This window comes from Pelodiscus sinensis, chromosome 3 (genome assembly GCF_049634645.1).
Source record: "Pelodiscus sinensis isolate JC-2024 chromosome 3, ASM4963464v1, whole genome shotgun sequence".
NCBI classification, from domain to species: domain Eukaryota; kingdom Metazoa; phylum Chordata; order Testudines; family Trionychidae; genus Pelodiscus; species Pelodiscus sinensis.
Window position 1 is genome coordinate 109,786,956 of NC_134713.1, and position 25,951 is coordinate 109,812,906.

At 41.7% G+C, this 25,951-nt stretch overlaps 1 protein-coding gene across 8 annotated transcripts in view; it reads right to left on the reverse strand.

Moving 5' to 3' along the window:
- IPCEF1 (interaction protein for cytohesin exchange factors 1) overlaps positions 1–25,951 on the reverse strand; it is a 90,883-nt gene that overhangs the window by 22,883 nt on the left and 42,049 nt on the right. For all 8 annotated transcript variants that reach the window (XM_025180647.2, XM_075924475.1, XM_075924477.1 and 5 more), the window contains 4 exons: positions 21,565–21,638; positions 17,939–18,010; positions 13,861–13,922; positions 10,043–10,134 (listed from right to left, as the gene is read on the reverse strand). In XM_025180647.2, coding sequence (XP_025036432.1) covers positions 10,043–10,134; positions 13,861–13,922; positions 17,939–18,010; positions 21,565–21,638 — 300 coding nt within the window. The remainder of the gene's footprint in view (positions 1–10,042; positions 10,135–13,860; positions 13,923–17,938; positions 18,011–21,564; positions 21,639–25,951) is intronic.

The window sequence follows — 25,951 nt, forward strand, 5'->3', positions numbered from 1 at the left end:
TGGAATGGGTCTCTATCAATCTCTATTGCCAAAGATATTACAGTTTGTATAAAATATTCATTGGGCCAGAGAAAGAGAATGGGAATAACTCTGTAATGCAGTGGTTCAGGCGCTCACCTGGGAAGATGGTTGCCCAGGCTCCAAGTGCCTGCTGCAGAGTAGGGATTTCTCTGCTTCTTTCATCTCTCACAGAGGGCAGAACTACAGCACAAGCATCACCACTTGCTCCAATTCTGTGAATGGGGGGTAAATCCCTTTCTGTATCTAAGTCCCAGCACTGAAATGTTCCATTTTGACAATGGCAAAAGGGTTTATTTTGACATTTCCAATTTTGCTTTGTTTTGATGGAAACAATTCAATGACTTTAAGAAAAAAGTATTAAATGTTTTAGCCAACCCACATCTGCATAGTTCAACAAAAAAGGTCAGTCCTCCAGCTCTAATCCTGAACTAACTGCATTCTTGTAACTATATTAAAATGTTTTTCCAGAGCACTTGAGCCTCATTCAGATGCTTGCAGAGTTTAAAATTATTTACACTAGGGATACAATAACTATAGCGAATTGCCATGCCCTTTAGACTGTACTTGCGAAGTTTAGGTGTCCTGATAAATACATCAATTCCCTAAAGTTGTTTCATGACAACATGACTGTTCTGAGCAGCACTGGCTCCCTGAGTGAACCTTTCCCAGTACAAACAGGAGTCAAACAGGGCCGTATCATCGCCCCAACCATGTTCATGGCCTTTATTGCTGTCATTTTTTACCTAATTGCAGGGAAGCTCCTCAATGGTGTTGAAATCATCTACATAATGAATGGAAAGCTGTTTAGGCTCAGCAGATGGAGAGCTACAAGTAAGATTTCCACTACGTCTGTGGTGGAACTTCAGTATGCTGATGACAATGCAGTTTTTGCCCATTCTGAGAAAGATCTTCAGGATATCTTGAACATACTCATGCATGTCTTGGTCTCACCCTCAGCATCAAGATGACCCAAGTGCTCGATCAGCCCTCTCCAAATGAGGTACCATATGCCCCATCTATTAAAACCAACAGAGGCGCACTGGAGAATGTCAATCATTTTCTCTACCTTGGAAGTTATCTTTCATCCAAAGCAGATACTGATATAGAAATCCAACATTGTCTGAGCTGTACCAGTGCGGCCTTTGCTCATGTATGATACAGGGTTTTTGAAGATCACGATATTCGAACAGACACCAAACTTCTTGTCTATCAAGCCAATATTTTCTCCCAACACTATTGTATGGGTCTGAAACTTGGACAACCTATAGACCTCACTTGAAAGTCCTTGAGAGTTATTACCAACATTGCCTCTGCCAGATCTTGAAGATCAAATGGGAAGACAGATGCGTGAACATTAGTGTTTGGGAAGAGGTCAAGACAACCTGTATCTAGGACAGGCCTTAAGCCGATTTGGCCAATTCAGACGAATCAGGCCCCGTACCTAAGGGGGGCCCGCAGCCTGCACCCGGAAGTCAGCTCCCTCGGCTCGGCTCCCCCTTACCTGTGCTGTGCACGCTGCCAGCTGCTGCTGCCATACATGCTGTTTGCAGGTGGGCGGGGAGACACCTGGGCAAGACGTAACTTCACGCCCAGGATTTTAAAACTGAAAAGTGCCATGCTGCCGCCACCACAGCACACACGGTTTGCAGTCCGGCCCCGCAGAAAGCAGGGGAGCAGGAGTGGGAGCAGGAGCGGTGGGAGGGGCAGAGGCAGGGGCTTGGATGGGGTGCGGGAAGAAGAGGCTTGTGCGGAGGGGGAGGGGGAAGAAAGAAGGTACCAAGAGACAGGCTGGAGGAGAGACAAATGCCAGGGGACCAAGTACAGGTGATTTGGGGAGAGAAGAGGAGAGGGGAAGGGCATTGGGGGTTGGAGGAGAAGGCTTGAAAGAAGGGGTGAGCATGAGAGGTAGGGATGGAGCAAGGCATATGTGAGGGCACAGGGGCGTGAGGGGAATGGGGGCAGAGAGTGGTGAGGGGATGGGCAACAGGGAAAAAGAGGGCAAAGGGGGCAGGAGCACTGAGGAAAAGGGGAGGCACAAGGAGGGTGCAGGGCTAAGGGAAGGTACAGGTGCCAGGGGATTCTGGGCATGAAGCAGAAGGGCAGACACCTCCAGGGGAGGGACCAGCACCAGAGAAGAGAAGCAGGGCAGGCATATAGAAAGAGGTGTTAGAAGAGGAGTAGCTCACATGATCAGAGTAGGGCTACTGGAGGAGTGGGCACAGAGGGGAGAGAAAGGCTGGTGGAAGGGAGCAGGTCACAGGAGGGTTGAGGGCAGAGAGAAGGGCAGAAGTCAGGACAGCAGGGCTACGTCTACACTGGCCCCTTTTCCGGAAGGGGCATGTAAATTTCATGAGTCGTAGTAGGGAAATGCGCGGGGGATTTAAATATCCCCCGCGGCATTTAAATAAAAATGTCCGCCGCTTTTTTCCGGCTTCTAAAAAAGCCGGAAAAGAGCGTCTACACTGGCCCCGATCCTCCGGAAAAAGCGCCCTTTTCCGGAGGCTCTTATTCCTACTTCAAAAGCGCTTTTTCCGGAGGATTGGGGCCAGTGTAGACGCTCTTTTCCGGCTTTTTTAAAAGCCGGAAAAAAGCGGCGGACATTTTTATTTAAATGCCGCAGGGGATATTTAAATCCCCCGCGCATTTCCCTACTACGACTCATGAAATTTACATGCCCCTTCCGGAAAAGGGGCCAGTGTAGACGAGCCCCAGAGGAGGGTGAGGAGTGGGGGGGGGGGGCAGCAGGCACGAGGGGAGATGATGGAGCAAGGAGAGGAGACATGGCAGCAGAGAGAAAAGGTAAAGGTTTAAAAATATTTATTAATAACGTGGTATGCTGCCCACAGCCAGTTATTTTTGCCCCCCGGTGCAGTTTGGGTTTAAGTGGGGGATCATTACGTGGCTGGCGAGTGGGAGCCAAAACAAAAAAGGAGTCAGTGTAATGATCTTCTGTTGATATGTTTTAGTAGTTAAATTCTTGGACTGTCATTGCTCATGAAAAGTGCTGTCACATGGGTAGAAATTGGGTAAATATTGCATTTTATTAATATCAGCAGAACTGACTTAAATGGGGCCTGTATGTTGTGTAGTCTTGCCTTGATCTTTGTATTCATGCTTGTCAGTGTGAGAGAAACTATTTGTATATATTTGCTTGCATATGCAACCACACTTAAGTTGAGCCCCTCAGCTTGTTCTGTAAGTATCAATGCAGCCCCTGAGGCTTCCAAAGTTGAGTTGCTCTAGCTCATCCCTGACAGGTGTCCATCTAACCTGGTTTTAAATATCTGCAATTTAAGCCCATTGCTTCTCATCCTAACCACAGAGGCCAAGCAGAACAAATTTTCTTCCTCCTCCTTATGATACTCTTTTAGGGTATGTCTACACTACCCCGCTAGTTCAAACTAGCGGGGGTAATGTAGTCATCCGCAGTTGCAAATGAAGCTTGGGCATAGTGACCATAATATAATAACATTTAACATTCCTGTGGTGGGAAAAACACCTCAGCAGTCCAGCACTCTGGCATTTAATTTCAAAAAGGGGAATTACACAAAAATGAGGAGGTTAGTTAAACGGAAATTAAATGGCACAATGACTAGAGCCAAATCCCTGAAACTTTTTAAAGACACCATAATAGAGGCCCAACTTAAATGTATACCCCCAAATTAAAAAACATAGCAAGAGACCTAAAAAAGAGTCACCGTGGCTTAACCACCTTGAAAAGAAGCAGTGAGGGACAAAAAGGCATCTTTTAAGAAGTGGAAGTCCAGTCCTAATGAGATAAATAGAAAGGAACATAAACACTGTCAAATCAAGTGTAAAAATGTAATAAGAAAAGCAAAAAAAGATTTTGAGGAACAGCAAGCCAAAAACTCAAAAAGAAATAACAAAATGTATTTTAAGTACATTAGAAGCAGGAAGCCTGCTAAAAAACCTGTGGGTCCCCTAGATGATTGAGATATAAAAGGAGCAATCAAGGACGATAAAGGCATTGCAGAGAAACTAAATGATTTCTTTGCTTAGTCATCACGGCTGAGGATGTTAGGGAGATTCCCAAATCTGCACCGCCCTTTGTGGGTGATGAATCTGAGGAACTGTCCCGGACTGAAGTGTCATTAGAGGAGGTTTTGGAACAAATAGAAAAAGGTAATGTTAACAAATCTCCGGGACCAGATGGCATTCATCCAAGGATTCTAAAAGAACTCAAATGGGAAATTGCTGAACTATTATGTGTGGTTTGTAACCTATCCTTTAAATTGGCTTCTCTACCTAATGACTGGAAGGTAGCCAACGTGACACCAATATTTAAAAAGGGCTCTAGAGGCGATCCTGGCAATTACAGACCGGTAAGTCTAACTTCAGTACCGGGCAAATTAGTCGAAACAATAGTAAAGAATAAAATTGTGAGGCATGTAGTAGAACATAAGTTGTTGGACAAAAGTCAGCATGGTTTCTGTAAAGGGAAATCATGTCTTACTAATCTATTACAGTTCTTTGAAGGGGTTAAACATTCGGGCAAGGGGGATCCGGTAGATATAGTATGCTTAGATTTTCAGAAACCCTTTCACAAGATCCCTCACCAAAGGCTCTTGTGTAAATTACATTGCCATGAGACAAGAGGGAAGGTCCTTTCTTGGATTGAGAACTGGTTAAAAGACAGGAAACAAAGGGTAGGAATAAATGGTAAATTTTCAGAATGGAGAGGGGTATCTAGTGGTGTCCTCCAAGGGTCAGTCCTGGGACCAATCCTTTTCAACTTATTCATAAATGATCTCGAGAAAGGGGTAAGCAGTGAGGTGGTAAAGTTTGCGGATGATACCAAACTGCATAGGATAGTGAAGACAGAAGCAGACTGTGAGGGACTCCAAAAAGATCTCACCAAACTGATTGTTTGGACAACAAAATGGCAAATGAAATTTAATGTGGATAACTGTAAAGTGATGCACATCAGGAAAAATAACCCCAACTATACGTACAGTATGATGGGGGCTAATTTGGCTATGACAAATCAGAAAAGAGATCTTGAAGTTATCGTGGATAGTTCTCTGAAAACTTCCACACAGTGTGCAGCGGTGGTCAAAAAGGCAAATAGGATGCTAGGAATTATTAAGAAAGGGATAGAAAATAAGACACAGAATATCTTACTGCCCCTGTATAAAACTATGGTACACCCACATCTTGAATACCGTGTACAGATGTGGTCTCCTCACCCTAAAAATATATATTTTGGCCTTCGAAAGGGTTCAGAGAAAGGCAACTAAAATGATTAGGGGTTTGGAATGGGTCCCATATGAAGAGAGGTTAAAGCAACTGGGACTCTTCAGTTTAGAAAAGAGGAGACTGAGGGGGGATATGATAGAGGTATATAAAATCATGAGTGGTGTGGGGAGGACAGATAAAGAAAAGTTATTTATTAGTTCCCATAATAGAAGAACTAGAGGACACCAAATGAAATTCATGGGTAACAGGTTTAAAACTAATAAAAGAAAGTTCTTCACACAGCATGTAGCCAACCTGTGGAACTCCTTGCCAGAGGAGGCTGTGAAGGCTAGGATTATAATAGAGTTTAAAGAGAAGCTAGATAATTTCATGGAGGTTAGGTCCATAAAAGGCTATTAGCTAGGGGATAGAAATGGTGTCCCTGGCCTCTGTTTGTCAGAGGCTGGAGAAGGATGGCAGGAGACAAATCGCTTGATCATTGTCTTCTGTCCATCCTCTCTGGGGCACCTGGTGCTGGTCACTGTTGGCAAACCGGCTACTGGGCTAGATGGACCTTTGGTCTGACCCAGTATGGCCATTCTTATGTTCTTATGTACCTCCTTATGAGATATGCTGTTCATTTTCCCAGTGTCTCTGCTGCTGCAACAGCTGTTGCCAGAGGCGCCAACTTCCTAAGGTGCTGTGGGGGGCTTGTCTCCCACTCCACATCAAGTCCCCCTCCTACTCAACTCCTTCTCCCAAGGCTCCAATCCCAACCTGGCCCCATCCCACCCCCCCGCTCTGCCCCACGACTTCCCACCCTGTTACATCCCTTCTCTCAAGAGCACCCCACCCTCATTCCACTTGCTAGTGCCTCTGCACCCTGCTCAACAGCTGATCACCGGCACATAGGAGGCATTGAGGAAAGGGGAGAGATGATGAGCGGGGCTACCAGTGAATGCTGAGCACCTACCATTTTTTCCATAGGTGGTCCAGCCCCTGTACATCCAAAGAGTCGGCACCTATAGCTGCCTCTAGTGATTTATGGAATTCTGGCCAAGGAGAACTTTGATTGGACATTAAAATCAGATCTTCTGGTGTCTGAATGTGCTCTGCTAGCTAAAAGCCAGAAAGCTGTGGGTAGCACAGTTCAATGCCAACACAGCCTATCGACCAGCTCTAAAAAACAACTAGGTTGCCTAGGGGATAATAGACTGGTTTCCATCAGGTAGGTGATGAGGGGGTGGAGAGATAAAACAAGAACGGGGAAGAAAGAAAAGAGAAGCTTGATGATGGGACAGATCAAGGAAATCCACACAACATCCATCTTGCTTGTGCCTTTTCCAATCCCCTCCAGCCCACCACATCCACCCCACTCCCCACCACCCTGCCTGCTAAAATCCTAAAGCCAGCCTGACTCCCGAGGTAGCTGATTTCACATTCAACAGAAGAACATAAAGGGAAGGAGACACCCAATAATAGCCTTTGTAATAATGGAGCAGAAAGACACTAGCATGCCAGAAAGAGAATATTAAAAATAGTACATGATAAACCCACCTATGGAGAAATACAGATTCAATTAAAATCTTTGTGATGAACATGAGGGAAGGGCAGCTACAAAGTATTATAACAACCCATTGGCTTAATGCTGGCATGCTTGAGAAAATTATTCACTGCAGGATAAAATTCAAGATATTTTATTCACTACGAGCCTTTGACCCAGAATAAATCTTTTTGTAGAATCTCTGAGGTTCTCTTTGTCTCTGTTATTTATAGCCAATGGACCACATTTAACCTTCAGTTAGTGCAGGGAATAAAGAATCTGTAATTTTACATGACAGGAACCATACACATTTTAAAAGCGTCAGGTGGGTTGTTTTACAGTGTTCAGCCTTTGATAACAGTTTTAGGAGAGGAAGTATAGATTAATTTATCTGACTGAGCCAGAATGGAAAATAATGGAGCGTGTAACACACAATCCTAACTTTATAAAAGCAAATTTAGCTCTAGTGCAGGGTGCCAAACAGATATCCCTGCAGACAGAGTCTCTTTTTATCCACAGAACAGTACTCACAACAGTGTAAGCTTCACTGATCAACCCATGTGCATGCTTCAATTTGCTCAGGAAGAATCTCTCACGGTGAGGGGGCATTTAGAATTTGGCTTTTGCCTTAGGACAAATCAATAAGGGAGTCTCTTAGTACCAAGCATGCTTATGTTTATTGTGGTGTGGTATCTGTCTACTAGGAACTAGAAATAAGATCAGTTCACATGTCACTGTACTACAATTTTACATTAGCAACTATTATTTATTACTGGTCTGGAGTCATTGCACTAGTGGTCAAAACATGCTAGATGTTTTCCAAACACAAAGATAGACATAGTCCATGCACCAGGGCAGAGGTCACCATCAGTAGTTTGGGATCTACAGGTAGATCTTGGAACCTCTGACAGATGATCTGGTTTGGCCAGGAAGCTATCAAGCACTGACACTTCAGTTTCCCTTCTGTCCACTGTCATGCTACTCCTGCCCTCTGCCTTGGAGCTGCCTCCCTGGGAGCCTCCTGCTTGCTGTGCAGTGTGTGGGAGGGAGAAGAGGGAGCACACTGAAATCAGGGTGTCCTTCCTTCCCCCACTCTTGTATCCTATCTCCACACACAGAGAAGGGGACAGAGGGAGCTTGGCAATGCAAATCTGTCACTCACACACACTGAGTGTGTCTGTCATTCTTACAAACACACACACTATCCTTCACTCTCATCTCCTGATCCAACACACATGTGGGGGTTGTTGTTACTTCTTTTACTGCTTGCAAAGTGGGTTATTTTTGATTTTTTGACTGGTCTGTGCATTTCATAATTTTCATTTCTCTCTTAAGCTTAAATTTAATTCTTTGAGTTGTAAAATGTGTAACCTACTGTGGCTGGAGTCATTAGCCCTATGGTAATTGTGCTCCTGGACGTGGCTGGTATTTCCCTGAAGTCCTTAAGAAAGGCAGAGCAGGGGGTCTTCATGTGCTGTCCTTGCTTGCAGACACTGCTCCTGCAGCTTCCATTGATCAATAGCAGGGAACCTGGCCAGTAGAAGCTGTGCGCTCAGTGCCTGTAGATGAGGGGCAGCACATGGCACCTTGGAGTCACTGCTGTACATGCCAGCTGCTTTCAGGAGTGGTGCAAGGCCAGGGCAAGAGTGAGCCTGCCTCAACCCCACTGATCCAGCACTCGGAAGCCATCTCAGTTAATTGGTGCCCAGCCAGAGACTGCTTCCTGAACAACTCCTGCACCCAAACCCCTGCCTGGAGTTTGCACCCTGAAACCTCTCCTGGACTCCAATCCCCCACCCTGAGCTAAGCCCGGAGACCTTCCCACACTCCAAACTCCTTGGCCCAAGACTAGAGCCTGAACCCCCACCCTCTACCCCAGCCTGGTGAAAGTGTGTGAGAATGGGAGAGGAAGGGGGATGGAGTAAGCAGAGTGAGGCATCAGAGAAGAGTGGAGCAGGGGAAGGGAGTGGGGCAAAGGTATTTGTGTTTGAGGTAGATCTCACATTGCACTTAAAATGAAAAAAGTGATCTTGTGGTTAAAAAGGTTGGAGATCACTACCCTACAGTATCTCTGTATTGCAAATAAAAACCTGTGGCTGGACTGTGCATGCTAACTCAAGCTTGCAGGACTCAGGCTAACAGGCTGTTTAATTGGGAGGTCAATGTTTGGGCTCAGACTTCAGTTTGAGCTCTAGCACCCTTTCACCTCACATGGTCCTAGAGTCAGGACTCCAGCCTGAGTCCAAATATCTACCGTGCGACTAAACACTTCCCTCAACCGAGCCTTGAGAGCCCAGGTCAATCGCACGTTTTTAACTGTAGTGTAGACATATATCGATAAAGAGTCTAAAAAGATAAAGAAAAGTGAAGGGCTGGGGCAGTGTGATACAATGTGCAAAGAAGGGGAGCAGTACAAATGGTGGGTGTTGATCTGAGTGATTTTATTGTTATGTTTCCTTTCTCTCACCTAAGAGCATATAAGTATTGTTTACTTTAGTCTGTAACAGAAGCCAGGCAGGAGGGAACTGAGGTATATTCTAGACAGAAGCTCTGTGGAGTAACAGACAGAAAGAGACAGCCAGCGTAGCTTTAGTAATTTTTTTTCCTCTAATTGTTTGCCTGCTCAGTGTTAGAAGAAAGTGACACGCTGATTTTTTTACCATTGTCACGTGACATCATCTTCTCTCCATTCACTTCGCACTCACACACTTCTGTTCCAAGGCTTTTAGGTCCGTCTCTCAAGACCAACCCCTTTCCTTCCATACTAATGAGACATATATTCATCAGATAAGTAGATAAAAATCGATAGGTTAAGTGACTATCAGCTAGATTCCTTTAGTATCATAGAAGAGATGACTCTTTGGAAGGGATTTAAATGAGGGCAGGTCTTTATGGACTAACCCAGGAAGGGAGCGCAATATACAATGAGAAAACCACCACTTCCATCAAAGATACATTCCCCCTCCAACTTCTTTCTAAAATTATAACTTTTATGTTTTCTCTTCATGCATATTAATAATTCCATTCACGTGCTCAAGTCTCAGTTCACTGTCATGGTGAAGGCTGACACGCCCTTATGCACTGTTGGTAGAGAAGGCTGATACATCAAGGAGTGGGTAGGTGCAGAAAATAAGTGTATCCATGTTTCACAAGCAGATTAGATAAATGCCGACCGCCCATATTATAAATTATTAGTCAGAGGTGCTCCTACTGAAGAGGTTGCGATGACATTTGTGCCAGTTGTTTAGCAACTGGAAACAAGCTAATTACTGTAATACATACCAACTGAGGAGGTTGCGGCTGTGCTGTATACGGAGGGGGTGGTGTCTCTGCTGTTATTTCTGGATCTTCATGTTCACTTTCACTATAGCATTCTAGGGGAAAAAAGTAATATGGGAAAAATTCAGAAACCTATTTATTCCTTTTAGCTGCTCAGCAGTTGAGGATCATTATAGGATTACATTCAGTAACATGATGGAGCTGCCTCTGATTGCATGTAACTGCACTTCATGGTTATTTTGGTTTGAAGGCCCAAATCCATTATCTTAATGACTTCACAACAGTGTCCCCTCACCACTATTGTAAGGCAACTTGTTTTGAAATGTATTTATATTCTAATTTTATTATTATGGCAGAAGTCATCAAATGATGCTGCCATATAGTTTTACCAGTTCCTTTTCTTGGCGTGTATGCAGCGTTCAAGTATGAAGAAATGCTCTGTTGCTAATTTTGCAATTTTGAGGAAGCTGTGGCAAGTTTGCTCTCTTCCTTAGTCTCTCTAGTGTCAATTGCTGGGTTAGAGTTGCTCTCTGGGAAGGAGGCATTGGTGTTTTGGCCAGAATTCCTGGAGGAGAAAGATTTCCTGCATACTGTTTGTGACCATCTTCATTCTAGGGGTACGTTTAGACTACAAGCCTCTTTCAAAAGAGACTTTTTCAAGAGAGCTCTTTCAAAAAAGCCTCTTTCGAGAGAGATCGTCTAGACATCCACAAGACTTTCAAAAAAGCAACCGCTTTTTCGAAGGAGAGCACTCAGGCAATCTGTACGCTGTCTTTCGAAAAAGCCCAAGAACAACACTTTTGGAAAGAGTTCTTTCCAAAAAAGGCATTCTTCTTCATAAAATGAGGATTACCTCTGTCGAAAAAACTACTGCTTTCTTTCGATTTAATTTCAAAAGAACACAATGGCAGTCTAGATGCAGGTGAAGTTTTTTTCGAAAAAAGGCTACTTTAAAAAAAAACTGTCTAGTGTAGACATAGCCTAAGACTAATTTACATAAAGTGAAGTAAACAAGTTTTACTTCACATCTCCTCTACCTCACCATATTTTTTTCCTTTGAGGAAACTGACCCCAACATCTTATACTGCTCAGTAGAGGGACAACAATATGAATCAAAAGAAAAACAGCAAGAGAGTTGGTGGAACTATTCACTGCTGCTACTAGAAATTTTTTTAAAAAACTAGATTAAACAAACAAAGCATTCACAAACATGGCATAGCTTCTAATACAGATATACTCTTTTACAGACAGAGAAACTGAGACACAGAACTTAAAATGACAAAGAAGATGACAAAGGAAATCAAAATGTAAATGGTCCTAATATGCAGGGTACTTCTGAAGCCAATGGAAAACACAGCTTTCACTAGCTTCAGTCCCTCAACAGTCACCAACATTTCAGATTCAAACTTGGAGCAAGTGTTTATGAGAGATTTCATTCTGCTTACATACTTTCCTGTGCTGCATATAATGTGTCACACACACACACGTGCGCCCTGTACCTGTTCATCTGATCTGAACGGAGCCATCATGTGGTTAGCAAGCATCAGTTAAGCAAAGTTCAATGACGACAGCAGCAGCGGGTGATGGGAGACAGAGGTAATGACTGCCCCTGTGGTTTGACTGCCCCTGTAGAACCAGTATTCTTCATTTCCTCTCCTCAGCTGTTGCACACTGTTACTCTGTGCCGTTTAATAACAGTAGCATTCATCTGGTGGAAATACCACCTTACTATCTTTGACCTAGCTCACAGGGAGATTGTAAAATTTCTGTTTTTATGCTCACGAAGCATTTTGTGCTCTGTAAATGTCATGACACCATGCAGGTACGAAGTATTATAAATTAACATCACCAGTTGATAATCAATTATCACTTCTTTCCCATAAATTATTGGTTGTACATTCTCTTTTTCCCCCTTCTTTTATATATTGAATACTGTATGCCACTTTTTTGGTTCTAATAATTTACCTGCTAGCAAAAAGCGCTGACATGAAGAGTTTAAGCAAAAGAAACATATCATAAAGATGTAGATAAAATGACATGCAGGGGATTTGCCAGGTTTTGTGTAGTTTTGCATATGTTGGCATTTTATTATTGGCAGAAATAGAGCATTATTTTTAGTTATTTTTAACAAAGCTACAATTTTGTTTACTGCAAACTTTGGCCAGCTACATGTTTTAAAATTTTGTTTAGAATAACAGATCGAAATTTCATGCAAGTAGAAGCATTTAAGAAATCAAAGGAACTATTGATTAATAAAGAAAATATTCTTATATTCTTTCTGCAGCTCTTTTTTTATATACACATCTCACACCAGAACAGTAAAATCTATACCTGGCTTCGGATATTGCACATGGATTGCAGGAGGAACTAAATGCACAGAAACCAGTTCCCTCACATGTTCCCCCAGAAAAGCAGGAATTCAAGAGCTCCTTTACTGACCCTAAGGAAAGCATTAGAGTGCTGGGAACTATGGTATGTCCTTAGGCTATGTAAGCAATTTCCCAAAATGTGGGGTGTACCCACCTACCTAACAGGAGGAAGATGGATAGGCCTGTAACAATACACATTTCAGGAGTACAGGGGAGGAGATGGGAAGGGATTAATTTTCCTTAAAACAAGAATGAAGTATGTCAGCTTTTAAAAGTCTGAAAAAATGCCAGACAACATTACATCTGTTCTGATGATAAAGTGCTGATAACTTAGTCACCTGCTGTAGAGGTTAGCTGAGTAGAGTTTCTCAGGATAGGAGCTCTTTCGTCCACTTGCATAGTTCCTATTAAGCTCAATTGACTTTCCTAATTTAAATTGCTTCTTATTTTCCTCTCTCTCCTTTTGCTTCAGCTATTTCCCCAAACACAGCTAGCATAGTATGCTTCCTGGTTATTTCATTTTTAATCTCCTATTTGTTTCCATAATACTGAGAGACTGCCAGTCAAATTTTTGTCATACTCTTCCAACCAGCCATTCTGTTGCTTGCCTATACAGCTCCAGCAAAGCTGCACCAAACTTCCCTCTTCTGACATACCTATCACATTGGGTTCCCTGCCACAAGACCTAAGATCCAATGTAGCAACATGCTCACCACTTGCCCCAAACTGCTCTAATACCTGAATGAAGAGTCACTAGGGAACATATCCATAAGTGGCAAGTTTGGGGCGAAAGTTAGGGAACCAGTGAATGGAGGTTTCTGTTAAAGAGAAGGAAGGAAAAACACAACTGTATCTCAGTTTACCCAAAGGAGACTGTGAGGCATTCTGCTTCTCCAGGTACCTCAAGATATCACCACCAGTGATTTTTATCAGCACAAAGCAGCTTGTAATACCACACCATATGGCACTGAGCAAGCTCAGCACAGTTAGCCTATGTGAATGTGTTCTATGTACAAACTAAATCCCTCATTCGCAGAAGTAGCAAAGTGCCTAAAGAGAAGCGTGTATCAGAACCTTTTGGTGTTCATACGCACAGAGTGAACCATTTAGGCTGTAAAACTCCCGGGATGCAGGGATTTGTCATTTTATGCCTAGAAAGCACTACATATGTAATATTTCATTAATGAATAAATTATGGAAACGCTTTTAAACCATACATTTCACGGTTGCCAAACAATTAATGGCTATGCCTTGGTTGATTGAAATCAGATATTTCAGGGCACAGATGGCTTATTGGTGCTAGTGAAACATCTAACAACTAATGAGCCACTAACTAAAAGTTTAAGGAGAACAGGGTTAACAAGAAATTTTGCACAAAAAAATTTCACAGGGTAAGAAAAAAAATGAAATGGTTCCAAACTTCCATGCAAAAAAATTGTGATGTGAACATACCTTCCTCATTCTTTCCATTGGATGCCTGGGGAATTACAGCTAATCCCAGTTTATTTAGCCACCTGTGTTATAAACAGAAAGCAAACACATGTTTAGGAATATTTGTAAACTGCCCTGCAACATCTCTGACAGTCTTCAGATACAGCCATCTTCCTAAATTTGATTTTCACCACCAGCGTTCTTTTCTTTGACCCTCAGTTTAAACTTCCTGTGGGATTCAGGGCAAGTTTACCCTGCCACGTGAGGTTGGCTTGCCTACATCTAGGCTGTTAAAAATGTCATGCCCACTGCAAAGTAGTTAAGCTAAAGGAAGATCCAGTGAAGACACCACTAGGCTAATGGAATAATTCTTACATCAAGCTAAACACTGCAGCTGTGTCTAGACTGGCCAGTTTTTCCGGAAAATCAGCCGCTTTTCCGGAAAAACTTGCCAGCTGTCTACACTGGCCCTTGAATTTCCGCAAAAGCACTGACGATCTCATGTAAGATTGTCAGTGTTTTTGCGGAAATACTATGCTGCTTCCATTCGGGCAAAAGTCCTTTTGCGCAAAACTTTTGCACAAAAGGGTCACTGTAGACAGCCCAGATTTATTTTCTGCAAAAAAGCCCCGATCGCGAAAATGGCAATCGGGGCTTTTTTGCGGAAAAGCACGTCTAGATTGGCATGGACGCTTTTCCGCAAAAAGTGCTTTTGCAGAAAAGCATCCGTGCCAATCTAGACGCTCTGTTCCGAAAATGCTTTTAATGGAAAACTTTTCCGTTAAAAGCATTTCCGGAAAATCATGCCAGTCTAGACGTAACCTGCCTGTTGGAGAGATGGACTTGCTACAGCAATGGAATAACCCATTCCATTGTGGTAGCAAGTGTCTATACAGCACAGTGCTACAGCAGCCAAGCTGATGGTGAGCCTCTATAGTGCAGACTCTCCTTAAAATACCTACTAGTCCCGTTGATTTCAAAGGTCGCTTTCAAGCATCTAAGAAGATGATATGTACCCCTCACCTCACAGGCTAAGGAATTGTTTGTAAGGCTATTTAAAAGTCCCTCTATTTTAAAACTGCCTCCATACTTAGGAATCTGAACCAATATCTCCATTATTTAAGGTATTGTAACATATTGTTTGTTCCCCAGGGTTACACAATCTCATGCTCTGATCAGATTACAGTGTACTTTGTAAGAGTAGATCCTTTAACTCAGGCTTCCTGACCAAATTGAAAATTGTGTAAGTTATGTTCTGCCTTTCTAACATCAGTTTTATATAGCATTCTTCACTTCCTGTTCTAAACTGTTCAGTAGCACTGTTGCATGCTATTAACAGCTGCTCTCTTTCTCGCCTTCCCTAGAGGGCTGTGTTCTCTTCGTGCATAAAGTGACACCAGGTTACAGTTTTTGTACCTTTTTGATTTATAAATCATTTGATCCTTTCAAACAGAAGAGATAGGTTTAAAAAAAAGTCCAGATTTAAAAGGTTGCCATCACGTAGGAGTGTAAAGTGCACATTGGTAGACACATGTAGCTATCTGCTATCCAGCACTCATTTGCTCTATATGTTTGCTTGACTACTGCAAAGAGTTCATCTTCAAACACATGTACCAAATAAATGAAGCATACTACTCCCTGAATAAACTCATTAGTAGTTTAATGGATGAAAGCCTGTGGGAGTCACAAACAAAGGTCATAACCCTATAAACTTTTACGTACATGAGAAACTTTACACATGCTTCAGAGGGGTAGCTGAGTTAGTCTGTAACAGGAAAAACTTTAAAAAACAACCAATAGTCTTGTAGTACTTTAAAGATTAACAAAACATGTAGGTGGTATCACGAGCTTTCATGGGCACAACCCACTTCTTCAGATGACCGGTGTGGTGGTGTTCAGTGGAACTAGTGACAAGTGTAAACAGTTTCAGGATTGGAACCAAGATGACAGATATTTGATTTTTTTACTTAACTACAGTTTGATTTTACTTAACTACACTCTGGTTTGATTTTTTTTTAAGCTATAATGAGATTTTGTTTGTTTTGAGATGTCTTTCAGCGTCTTGGGTACATTAGTGAGAAACTGTGCATATAAAAGCACAAAAACTATTTTCTCAATGTACGTGGATTTTTCCTCCAGTACAAAATGAATTTTTTTTTGTAGATAAAGGAATCTTGGTGGCAGGTCCACATGTTTTTTTTCTATGAACATTTGTAGGAATTGTTTGCTTCAATATTCATGAAAAACAAGTGAAAATAAGAATGTGAATACTGCTGAAGCAAAATTAATTTTAGAAGTCACCCAACTATGCATGGAGTATTTTTTACTCCTTATTGACTTAACTTTACATTCGACATTGTCTGACTTACATGCAACTTATATTCCGTTTGTGTCTACTACTGTAGATTGTATTCTGTGGCAGATAGGAATGCTGCTTATACATAAAGTGCAATGAGTCTATAGGGCTCTGTGTAGTAATAATAACTAATACTAAGCAGCTTGTTTGTCAGGCATTGTGATCTTGGGGTATAGAGAGAAGCCAGTGGTAGTAAGACATCTAATCCTTGATCTGACATTGAACTTTTGGAAAATAATGTAACTTCTCTTTGCCTCTTTGTCCAGTCAGGAAAGTAGAGTAATGATACATACTGACCTCACTGAGGAAGGGGATGGTTGTGGAAATTAGTTTTTGTACACTTCTGCAAGTATAAGTAGCTATACTCATTGCAACCAGCCAGGAGGAGCAGGGAGCACCATACAAAGGGACATTACATCTCCCTCAGTGTACCATAGATCTAATCTCTTCTATACAGTGAAAATCTCAGGGTATGTAAATTGAGAAGGAAAGGGAGAGAGTGAATATTAGGTAGAAGAAACTTCTGAAAAGAAAGAAGTTGACTTTAAAAGATGTAGTCAAGAGGAAGGCACACAAGGAAACAATACCACTTTTTGAACTCAGCTGGAAGATATGAGTGTCGTAATATTCAATTCTGAAATATTTAGTCTCCTTTGAGTGACAAATTAAAACCTATGCAGGCATGTCTCACTCCATCCTCACAAAATATATTTTGCAAACTGTAGTTAGGTAAATTTCATTATGGCTTTAAAATCAGGGCCATTATTAAATCAGTAAGAACAACAAGAAGTCCTGTGGCACCTTATAGACTAACAGATATATTGGAACATATGCCCATGGACAAAGACTCACTTCGTCACATGCATCTGATGAAGTGGGTCTTTGCCCACGAAAGCATATGCTCCAATATATCTGTTAGTCTATAAGGTACCACAGGACTTCTTGTTGTTTTTGCAGATTCAGACTAACACGGCTACCCCTCTGATATCAAATCAGTGTATAGCCTATTGTACCGTACCTTCCTTTGTAAGATTGTATACGAAATTTCCATTTGTATTATTTAAAGTGTATTAAAATTTGTCAGACAATTCATAATTCACAATACAGATCATATTTTAAAGGCTTAACAACAGGGGCAAGAGTTAATCTTTGAGGATTGCTAGTTTATGAGAACTTTAGGAAAACTGATTTATCTTTGTGATTTTGTGATGGACTTACTGAAAATGGGCTTTATAATAGGATCCTAACTTAATCGTATAGTTCCTGTACCGGTAGATCGGAATAGGAATCCTAGTCCGAACTACCTAGTTCGAGCCCCATGTAGCCGCGCTGCACGGGGTTCGAACCAGCGAGGATTTAAAAATGGCGGCTCCCCACTTATACAAATGAAGCCCGGGAAATTCAAATCCCGGGCTTCATTTGCAAGTGCGGTATGCCTACATTACCCCACTAGTTCGAACTAGCGGGGTAGTGTAGACATACCCAAAGATCAAATATTGCCACTACATAGTATCTTAATTAAATTGGCACATTTTTAAACAACCACCAGTAGATCAGAGTGTTTTATCTTACATTTACCTTGAAGATATCCATTACTGCATCAATAAGAAAAAACAGAAACAACAATCTAAGAATACTCTTGAATCACAACTACTACTTGCCATCTAAAAAAACCAACCTGGGGCAAAGGAATGGTTCTAAGATGGTAGACAAGGATAAAGATGTTCACTTTCTGTTACTTACCTATTCATTTCCTCCACATTCTCTGCTGCAAAATAAAAAGTCTTGATCTGTGGGTGGCTGACCTTAATAGCACTTCAAGAAACAAACAACAGAGAGAGAGAGAGAGAGAGAGAGAGAGAGAGAGAGTTAATTAAGGTAGAGAAAAAACCATGAAATTGTATGACCAAATTATCCAAATCATAACACTTTTGTACACCCCAGTCTATTAAGAAATGTATTTTTTCTTCAAAATTGTTTGACATTTTTAGTGGACTTTTAGAGGTCAGACATTTTAGCAAAGATATAAAGAACGATGAGTCAAAATAGAGAAGAGGCATATCAAGACTGAAAGGACATTTTCAGAAGAAAAAAATTACTAACATATTTTTAGCATTGTAGGGTCATTTTGTGGCCGCCTGATTTTTACACATTTTTGATGAAGAGAAGGAGTTAAAAAGATACTTGTAAGAGTAAATGTTACAGTGATATTGGCTGCCCTCTATCAAATCAACAATGCTATAGGCTTGGGAATAAACACCAAAGTGTCACAAGAGAGATGTGCAGACTAAAGAAAAAAAGTTTCCAATTCTGGATGCTCACATAGAATCCATCTCAATTCACCTCTGTTCTGTTTCCTCCCAAAAGAGTAAGTCATCTTGTTTCAGAAAAGCAATAAAGTTGCCTTCTAGTAAATTTCTGGAGGGCCAATGGGACTGGAAGCTGCCCATGGGACTGTAATAAAAGTCAATCCCGTTTCATGGTTGCTTGGTGGGTTACATAAAATGAATTGAACTCAATCCAAATATTGTTAGCAAGTGTCCACATAAACATGCATCATCAACTCTGTCAATGGCAGCTTCAATGAAGAAATGTACAGCAATGAAGACTGAGCTAGCTACTTGTTAAATTAGAATTGAAAAAAATGACACTTCTACAGGCAATTGCATCTCTGTTCTGTAGTTAACTAGAGGATTTCAGGCAGCCTAAGCAGATCATAGGGCACTTTTTCTCAAAATATCTGGGGGGGGGGGGGCGGTTTTCATTTACAGCAGGCATGTCCAAAGTCCGGCCCGTGGGCCAATTGCGGCCCGTGTTCCGGTTTAATACGGCCCCCGCTTCCTCCCCCTCTCCTGGCTCCCCGGCGCTCTTTTGAACTGGCGCGCCCAGCGCGCTGCTTCCGGCCGCGCCGCCGCAGCCCATGGCTTCCGCGGTCCTAGAGCCTGCCCTGTAGGGCACGTCCACAGCCCCGCTCCCCCGCTCGGCTGCGGGTTCGCCCTGCCCCCGGGCCGCCGTGAGGCCGGCGTGTCCTGCGCTCTCCACCCGCCTCCGACTCCGCGGGCCCTCCACCTTGGGGCTGAGGGTGCGGGGACGGCCCTCACGCATGTTCACTTCTTCAAATCTGGCCCTCTTTGAAAAAAGTTTGGACACCCCTGATTTACAGTAATGGCAAAAACTCTACCAAAGTAGCTTGTGTCAGAAATGATCACTGCAACAATCAGTTGGAAAATAATTGAGGAATAGCTACAGAAAGCAAACAATCAATTTGCAAAGTATTCACATAGGAATCCTCATTCTAAAGGTGTCACTCATCCACTCAAGGAACATAAACACACCAGGTGACTTACAACTGAACATTTCATGCTTGAGGGCCTAACCTTAGGCACATTGGGCCCCTCATTTACAAACACTATCTATCATGCTTAATGGTGCAAATGGTTCATTGAAGCCAAAAGAAACAGTCTACACCTGCTGTGTTTTATGTGGCTTAGCCAACATGAGCTCTGAGAACAAATAGGGAACTCTGGAGCCATAGACTCTTACTCATAACATTTTGCCTCTGTTCCTCAAGAATTCAAGTAACAAGCTTTCCAGGAAGCATGCCTCAAGAAAAATATGGAGATAGAGCACAGAGAGGAGAGCATTCCCTTAAAAGCCAGGTGAAAACCATGCAGTATTTTATAGATTAAAAACTAACTCCTTGAACTGCGTTTAGATGCAGCTGGAAGCCAAAAGTAGTGTATAGAATACAATGGTCAGGGATGGCCCAAGACCAAATGATGCCCAAGGCAAGGAATAGTTTTGGCATTTCCACCCCCTCCATTTATTAAACTGTTGGATACCTTGTTTTTATTGCATTTGTAGGCCATTTCATGACTTTGCTGAATGATTTGCATTATTTATCCCTGTCATGAGAGATGATAAATTGACATGCTAGGATCCTTAAATCTGTATTTATTCATGCCAATATAAGCAAATAAGAAAAATAATCATGTTCTCTATGCTTATAGAAAAATATTTTAAGAATAACTGAAATGTACTAACATCAAGAAATTGATCTGTGCACCAATACAGGAAGGACCAGCATTAAAATGTGTCATACTAGGTGACAGCCTTAGAATGTTAACCCAGGTCCCAGGCTTTCATTTCTGACACTTTGCTCTTATATCTCAGTACTGACTGGCAACGTGCCACCACTTTTATACCTGCAAGGGCATGTCTGACAACATTCTAGAAGGTTCAAGGAAAATGTAGTTCTCAGAAAGTCTGGAAAGCTCCACAAGGTTCTCTTTTAGGAAATGTTAGGACGTTAGTGAAAAATGATTCCTCAAACATTTTCAAAGGGTATTCTATTTTCCCTTTTGTTGCTAACAAGAAAAACAGCATCCTGAACCCAGTGTCCTGCAAGCCAGGCTGTCACATGGGTTGCCTGTCCTTAACTCCAGCCCAGGGTATGGCAATATATCAGTCATTATATGCTGCTATGTAAGCAAGCTGTCATGCCTGCACAAACACAGACTTCTCTGTGATCCTCAAGCATATCCTAGTGAATATCCCATGGCAGTAATATCATTTCAATAATAATCATAGAATCATAGAATGCTAGGGCTGGAAGAGACATCAGGAGCTCATTGAGTCCAGCCCCCTGTCCAAAGCAGAACCAGTCCTAACTAAATCATCCCAGCCAGGGCTTTATCAAGCTGGGACTTAAAAACTTCTAGGGATGGAAATTCCACCACCTCCCTAGGTAACCAATTCCAGTGCTTCACCACCCTCCTGGTGAAATAGTTTTTTCTAATATCCAACCTAGACATCCCCCACTGTAACTTACTTAATAATCCCTGTTAATACACATCAGTATTATTTATATCATTAACTATATTTTCTTAACTGGCTGGGTTAATAATCAAGATTTTTCCTATTTGGATACCTGTAGGAATAAAGCCCTTAACATAAAAACATATTTGTTGTTTACTGATTCTGTATGCCATAAATTTTATCTTTACAAGGTGCACCAAATTCACTTTGCACAACTCCTAAAACTGCTTTAATCCCATGACAGAGTTCTTCATGGAAGGCTAGATACTCAGTGCAAGTAGGACATGGTAAGCAAAAAAGGCATAGCAGCTAAATAAAATAAAATAATTTCCCAAGCAATGTCAAAACCACAAAATGGCTATTCTTTGGACAAAAGTTAGGTCCAGTCATGGTGCAAGTAAGAAATTCAGAAGTTCTTGTTCAGATAATCTATCATGCTATTTCTGATCTCCAGCCTCTCTCACTGACCACCATCAAATTCAAGTGCAGCTTTTGCTGTGTAAAAATCTTTAATCAGCCAAATTGTGGGCTATGTGACATGACACACTTACTGTTTTTTCTTGCATTCACTTGCTCGGTCCACAGTGAAGTCTGGCAGGTTGATGAATCCTTCAGCTTTCTCTGCCTGCAACAAAATATGTCACCAGCATTAACCCAGGCTCCAATGAGGGGACCAAGATTATATCAATTCCTGACAAACTTTTATTTTGTGTGCATACATCTCTACTGCAAGGAAACAGATAGGGTTTGGTTTTATGTGACTGTGGGTTGTCTATGCCACTGTGATGGTAGTGTCACTAAACTGCCTGCTGTGCAAGTGAACAAGGTGCGGGCATAGGTTTTATTCCATACCCCCAGAGGCCAACTAGAAGAGGTGAACAGGCACAAGAGGGTATGGAATCTGAACCTACATAAGGTTAGGGAAGATTATTCCCTCCTCTGGAACAACTGTGCTTGTATTCAAGATTTATCACAAAATCACACTCTTACACCACTCATTTGAAGAAGTGGGTTGTGCCCATGAAAGCTCATGATGCTGTCCATTTTCTTTTGTTAGTCTCTAAGATGCTACAGGACCACTCATTTTTTAAAATATTTTTTTTAAGTTACAGACTAACACAGCTACTCCTCTGAGATTTCTGGGTCTTAGGGTCAGCTCCAGACATAAGCTCCAAAAGCAAAATGTAGTCTGGGGTTGGAACAGGAGGAGCTAGCGGACTACAGATCCCTTTGCAATGATCAGTGGTCTCAATCAGCTACTGCTGTACATGAACAAAGTGATCGGCCAAACCTCATACAGGGTACATGGGAAGCTGAACTCTTAACCTTCAACTCCAAAAAACCAGAAGCCTCTTCTCTTGGGAGGTAAAGGATAATGTCAATATAAGTCTTCTTTTTGCAGGCATGGCAATCTCAGAGGAGTAAGTGCTTGAGCTGGCTTGACATTCAGCACAACACTGCTTAATACACCTTGCTAAAATAAAGGGCCAGATTTTATCCAGGCTTCCTTTAATTGTTCACAACATTGCCAGTGTAATTTAAATATCTAAGTGTCTGATTTACAGGTATATTTGGATAATTAAGCTTATCCTGAACTCAGTTAAGTGCCTGGCCTGCAAGACACAAGGGTGCTGGGGAAGGAAAGGCACAGAACCCCTCCCCAATAAGGTTGCAGCCTGTTGCTAAAATCCATCCCTATGTCTTCCTTCTTTCAATTGAGCATTGTGCTCAGTCTCTGTAGATCTGAACCCTTCTCCTCTTATGAATGGCCATGATGCAGACAAACAAGAACCTGCATCTACATGTGTAGGGAAAATACAGATTTTCACTTTCAAAAACCATGAGAAATATTAATTCCTGAGCTACTCCTTTCTCGTCCTCCCCCTCAACCTTACCACATTATAATTCTGAAAACGTACATTGTGAAAAGCAGCTAAGCTATCTCAAGGTAATTCAAAGCACAGGGACAATTCAGATGCAGAAGACTGACAGCACCTCAAATGACATTGTTTGTCTGTGAATATGAAGTGACTATGAAAAGGGGGATGGTAGCCAAGAATAGTCTCACGTTTTTATGTGTCAAATATCTAAACTAGAGTGGCTGAAGACATTGATTGAGTAATTAAGTGCAGAGGAAGCAATGAGGTTAATCATAGGAGGTGAGGAAATTGCAGTTTTGTGGAGTGACTTCTACAATGAGAAATACTGGTTTGCTGCTGTTTTTTGTCTTCTCTAGATTCTAATTTTAACTATCTGTCCAGAGTGCTACAGACTAGGGTAGGCTTACTTATATGTTTCCCATGTTGAAATGTAATTACATTAAAATATAGTGAGCAGGAGATCAGAAGGTTTTTTTTGGGGGGGTGAGGGGAGGGAAGGAAAAATAATAAACAAAAGGGAATTTTACTAAAACTGCATCATATTTAAAATAGGGTAAACAACACCCTGAACTAATGCTTTCAACCTAGTAGCCCTAGTAAACGAATGGAAAATTAAAGGAAAGCCAAGAAGAGAGAAAGGAATTCCGTGAGCATGCCTTCCAGAGTCTGGCTACTGACAGCATTAAGGGAAGAGAACTACCGTAGTTATGCAGTGTTAGAGTACCAAAAACCCCATCTCTCCAAAGCCAAGTACAATAAACAATCTACATTTCTCTTCCCAGCACAAGCTTTCAAAAACAAATGTCAACACAGACAAGTACTCCATGTGATTCCTAGCATAGCGCTGAAACAGCTGTTATTATATGCACCATTGGACTGGAAAGGTACACCCACAATGCCTGTTTCTCCACTCCGTCCACCCACAATCAAACTATACAATTTTAGAAATCGAGATTAAGATGATATTTTTTAAAAGGAACATCCTTCACCTCCCCTCACCCCCCAGCCCTACCCACACACCAACAAAATGAAATATAAAGCAAGAACCAATAAACGTTGTAACATCAGGAGGCTCTTTGGCAGCCTATAATATGAATCTCTATTTATTTTTAAAAAAAAAGAAAGAAAGGAAGAGAGATGACTGCACAGTACCATAGTATATATTTTATATACTGTATTTTTGAGGGATCAACAAGATATTTCCTGTTGGAAGTTTGCCATAGCTAAAAATAAATGCAAATCCTGGGCATCAGAGTCCTCCTAATGCACTTTATACCATTTTAAGAAGGATGTTGAAAAACTGGAGACAATTCAGAGAAGAGCTAAAAAATGCATCAAGTACTAGGCAAAATGCCTGACAGAGAGATTTAAAAAGCTCAATCTATTTGTTTTATCAAAAAGAAGATTTAGAAGTGGCTTGATTTTAATATATAAGTACCTTCACAGGGAGGAAATACCAAGGACTCTAGCAGAGAAAGGTACAACAACAAAAAATATGACTGGAAGCTGAAGTCTGCTATATGCAAATTGGAAATAAAGCACTAATTGTTTTTAGCAATGAGAGTGATTAACCAGTGACCAACGGAAGTGGTGCATTCTCTATCTCTTGATATCTTAGAATCAGAACTGACAGCCAAACACTTGTTGTTATGCTTCAGTCAAACAAGTTATTGGGCTCGATATGGGGGGAAATGGGAAAAATGTTATGGCCTGTGATATACAGGAGCTCACACAAGATGATCTAATGGAACCCCCTTACTTTAAAAATGTATGGATTTATGAATACCAGTCCTAGTTCCTTCCAAACATAATTATGCACACCAATGACCTGCAGAGGATTCAGCTCTACAAACAAGTGTAGACTATAACGGTAAGCACTTCAGGTTTTAATTGACCCTTTTGTCCCACTGTGTGTCACACTGTTTTAAAAAGAATAATTCCTTTCAATCATTTAAGATGACATACTTACAGCCTCAATACACCAGAACACTTAAAAACAGGTGCTTCCACTAAGCATGTGCAACAACTGAAGCCACTTAACTATTTGCATTCTTAAAGTTAAGTAGGTGCTTAAGTGCTTTGCATATTTCAGGATCAAACCCTGAGAAGTGATTCTCTAAGTGTCATTTTAGGGTTCCATGTTCATTGTATCTTTGTGATTTCCACATCATATTTAATGCATTTACAAGTTGGACATGCTTTTATTGTTTTGGGCAATGTGTGTGGGGGGCATTGTTTGTTTAGTTTTGTTTTTTCTTATGTTTCTGTTTTTAACTGACAGTTCTGTAAACTAGACCTGATATTTCCACTGTAATCCCAAGACACACAGCAAGTATGTCTATGAGCAGTGTTGTGATAGCTGTAGTCACAGAAGTCAGCAAATAGGATTCTAAATAAGCATCAGGAGCTGATATATGAACTTAAGGTGTCATTTTTACAATCACTTTTTGGATGTGAAAATTCTGTGAAAGTCATAAACCATTATCACTTGCCTCAAGAAAGATTTTCTAACCTGATTCTAAATTCGCCATTATTACCGTAAAGTTGCGAGTATAGTGCGCACTTTTCCCCCCGTTTTTTTAACGTCAAAGTCGGGGTGCGCATTATCCATAGGAGGTTTTTTTTTAAAGTTTTAAATTCACTCTCAGCAGGCACAAGCTGGGCGGGGAGGGAGTCAGGCATGGACTGGGCTGGGCTGGGCCCGGGGGCCGGCAGGCGAGAGCTCGGCGCACGGACAGCTGGGCAGGGGAGGCTCCCCCAGCAGGCGCGAGCTTGGCGCACCGGCAACTGGGTGGGGGAGGCTCTCCCTTCCCCCGGGCAGGTGAGAGCTCAGCGTGCATGAGCTCAGCTGGGCAGAGGGACCCCGCAGCAGGCATGAGCTCAGCTGGGCAGAGAGCCCTTCCTTCCTATGCATACCTTAAAATCTCAAGTATAATGGGGGTGCGCATTATAGATAAGAGTTTAGTTTATTCAAGAATTTTGACCTTTAAAAGGCATATGCGCATTATACATAGGTACGCATTATACTCAAGATTTTACGGTAATTTCATAATGATGA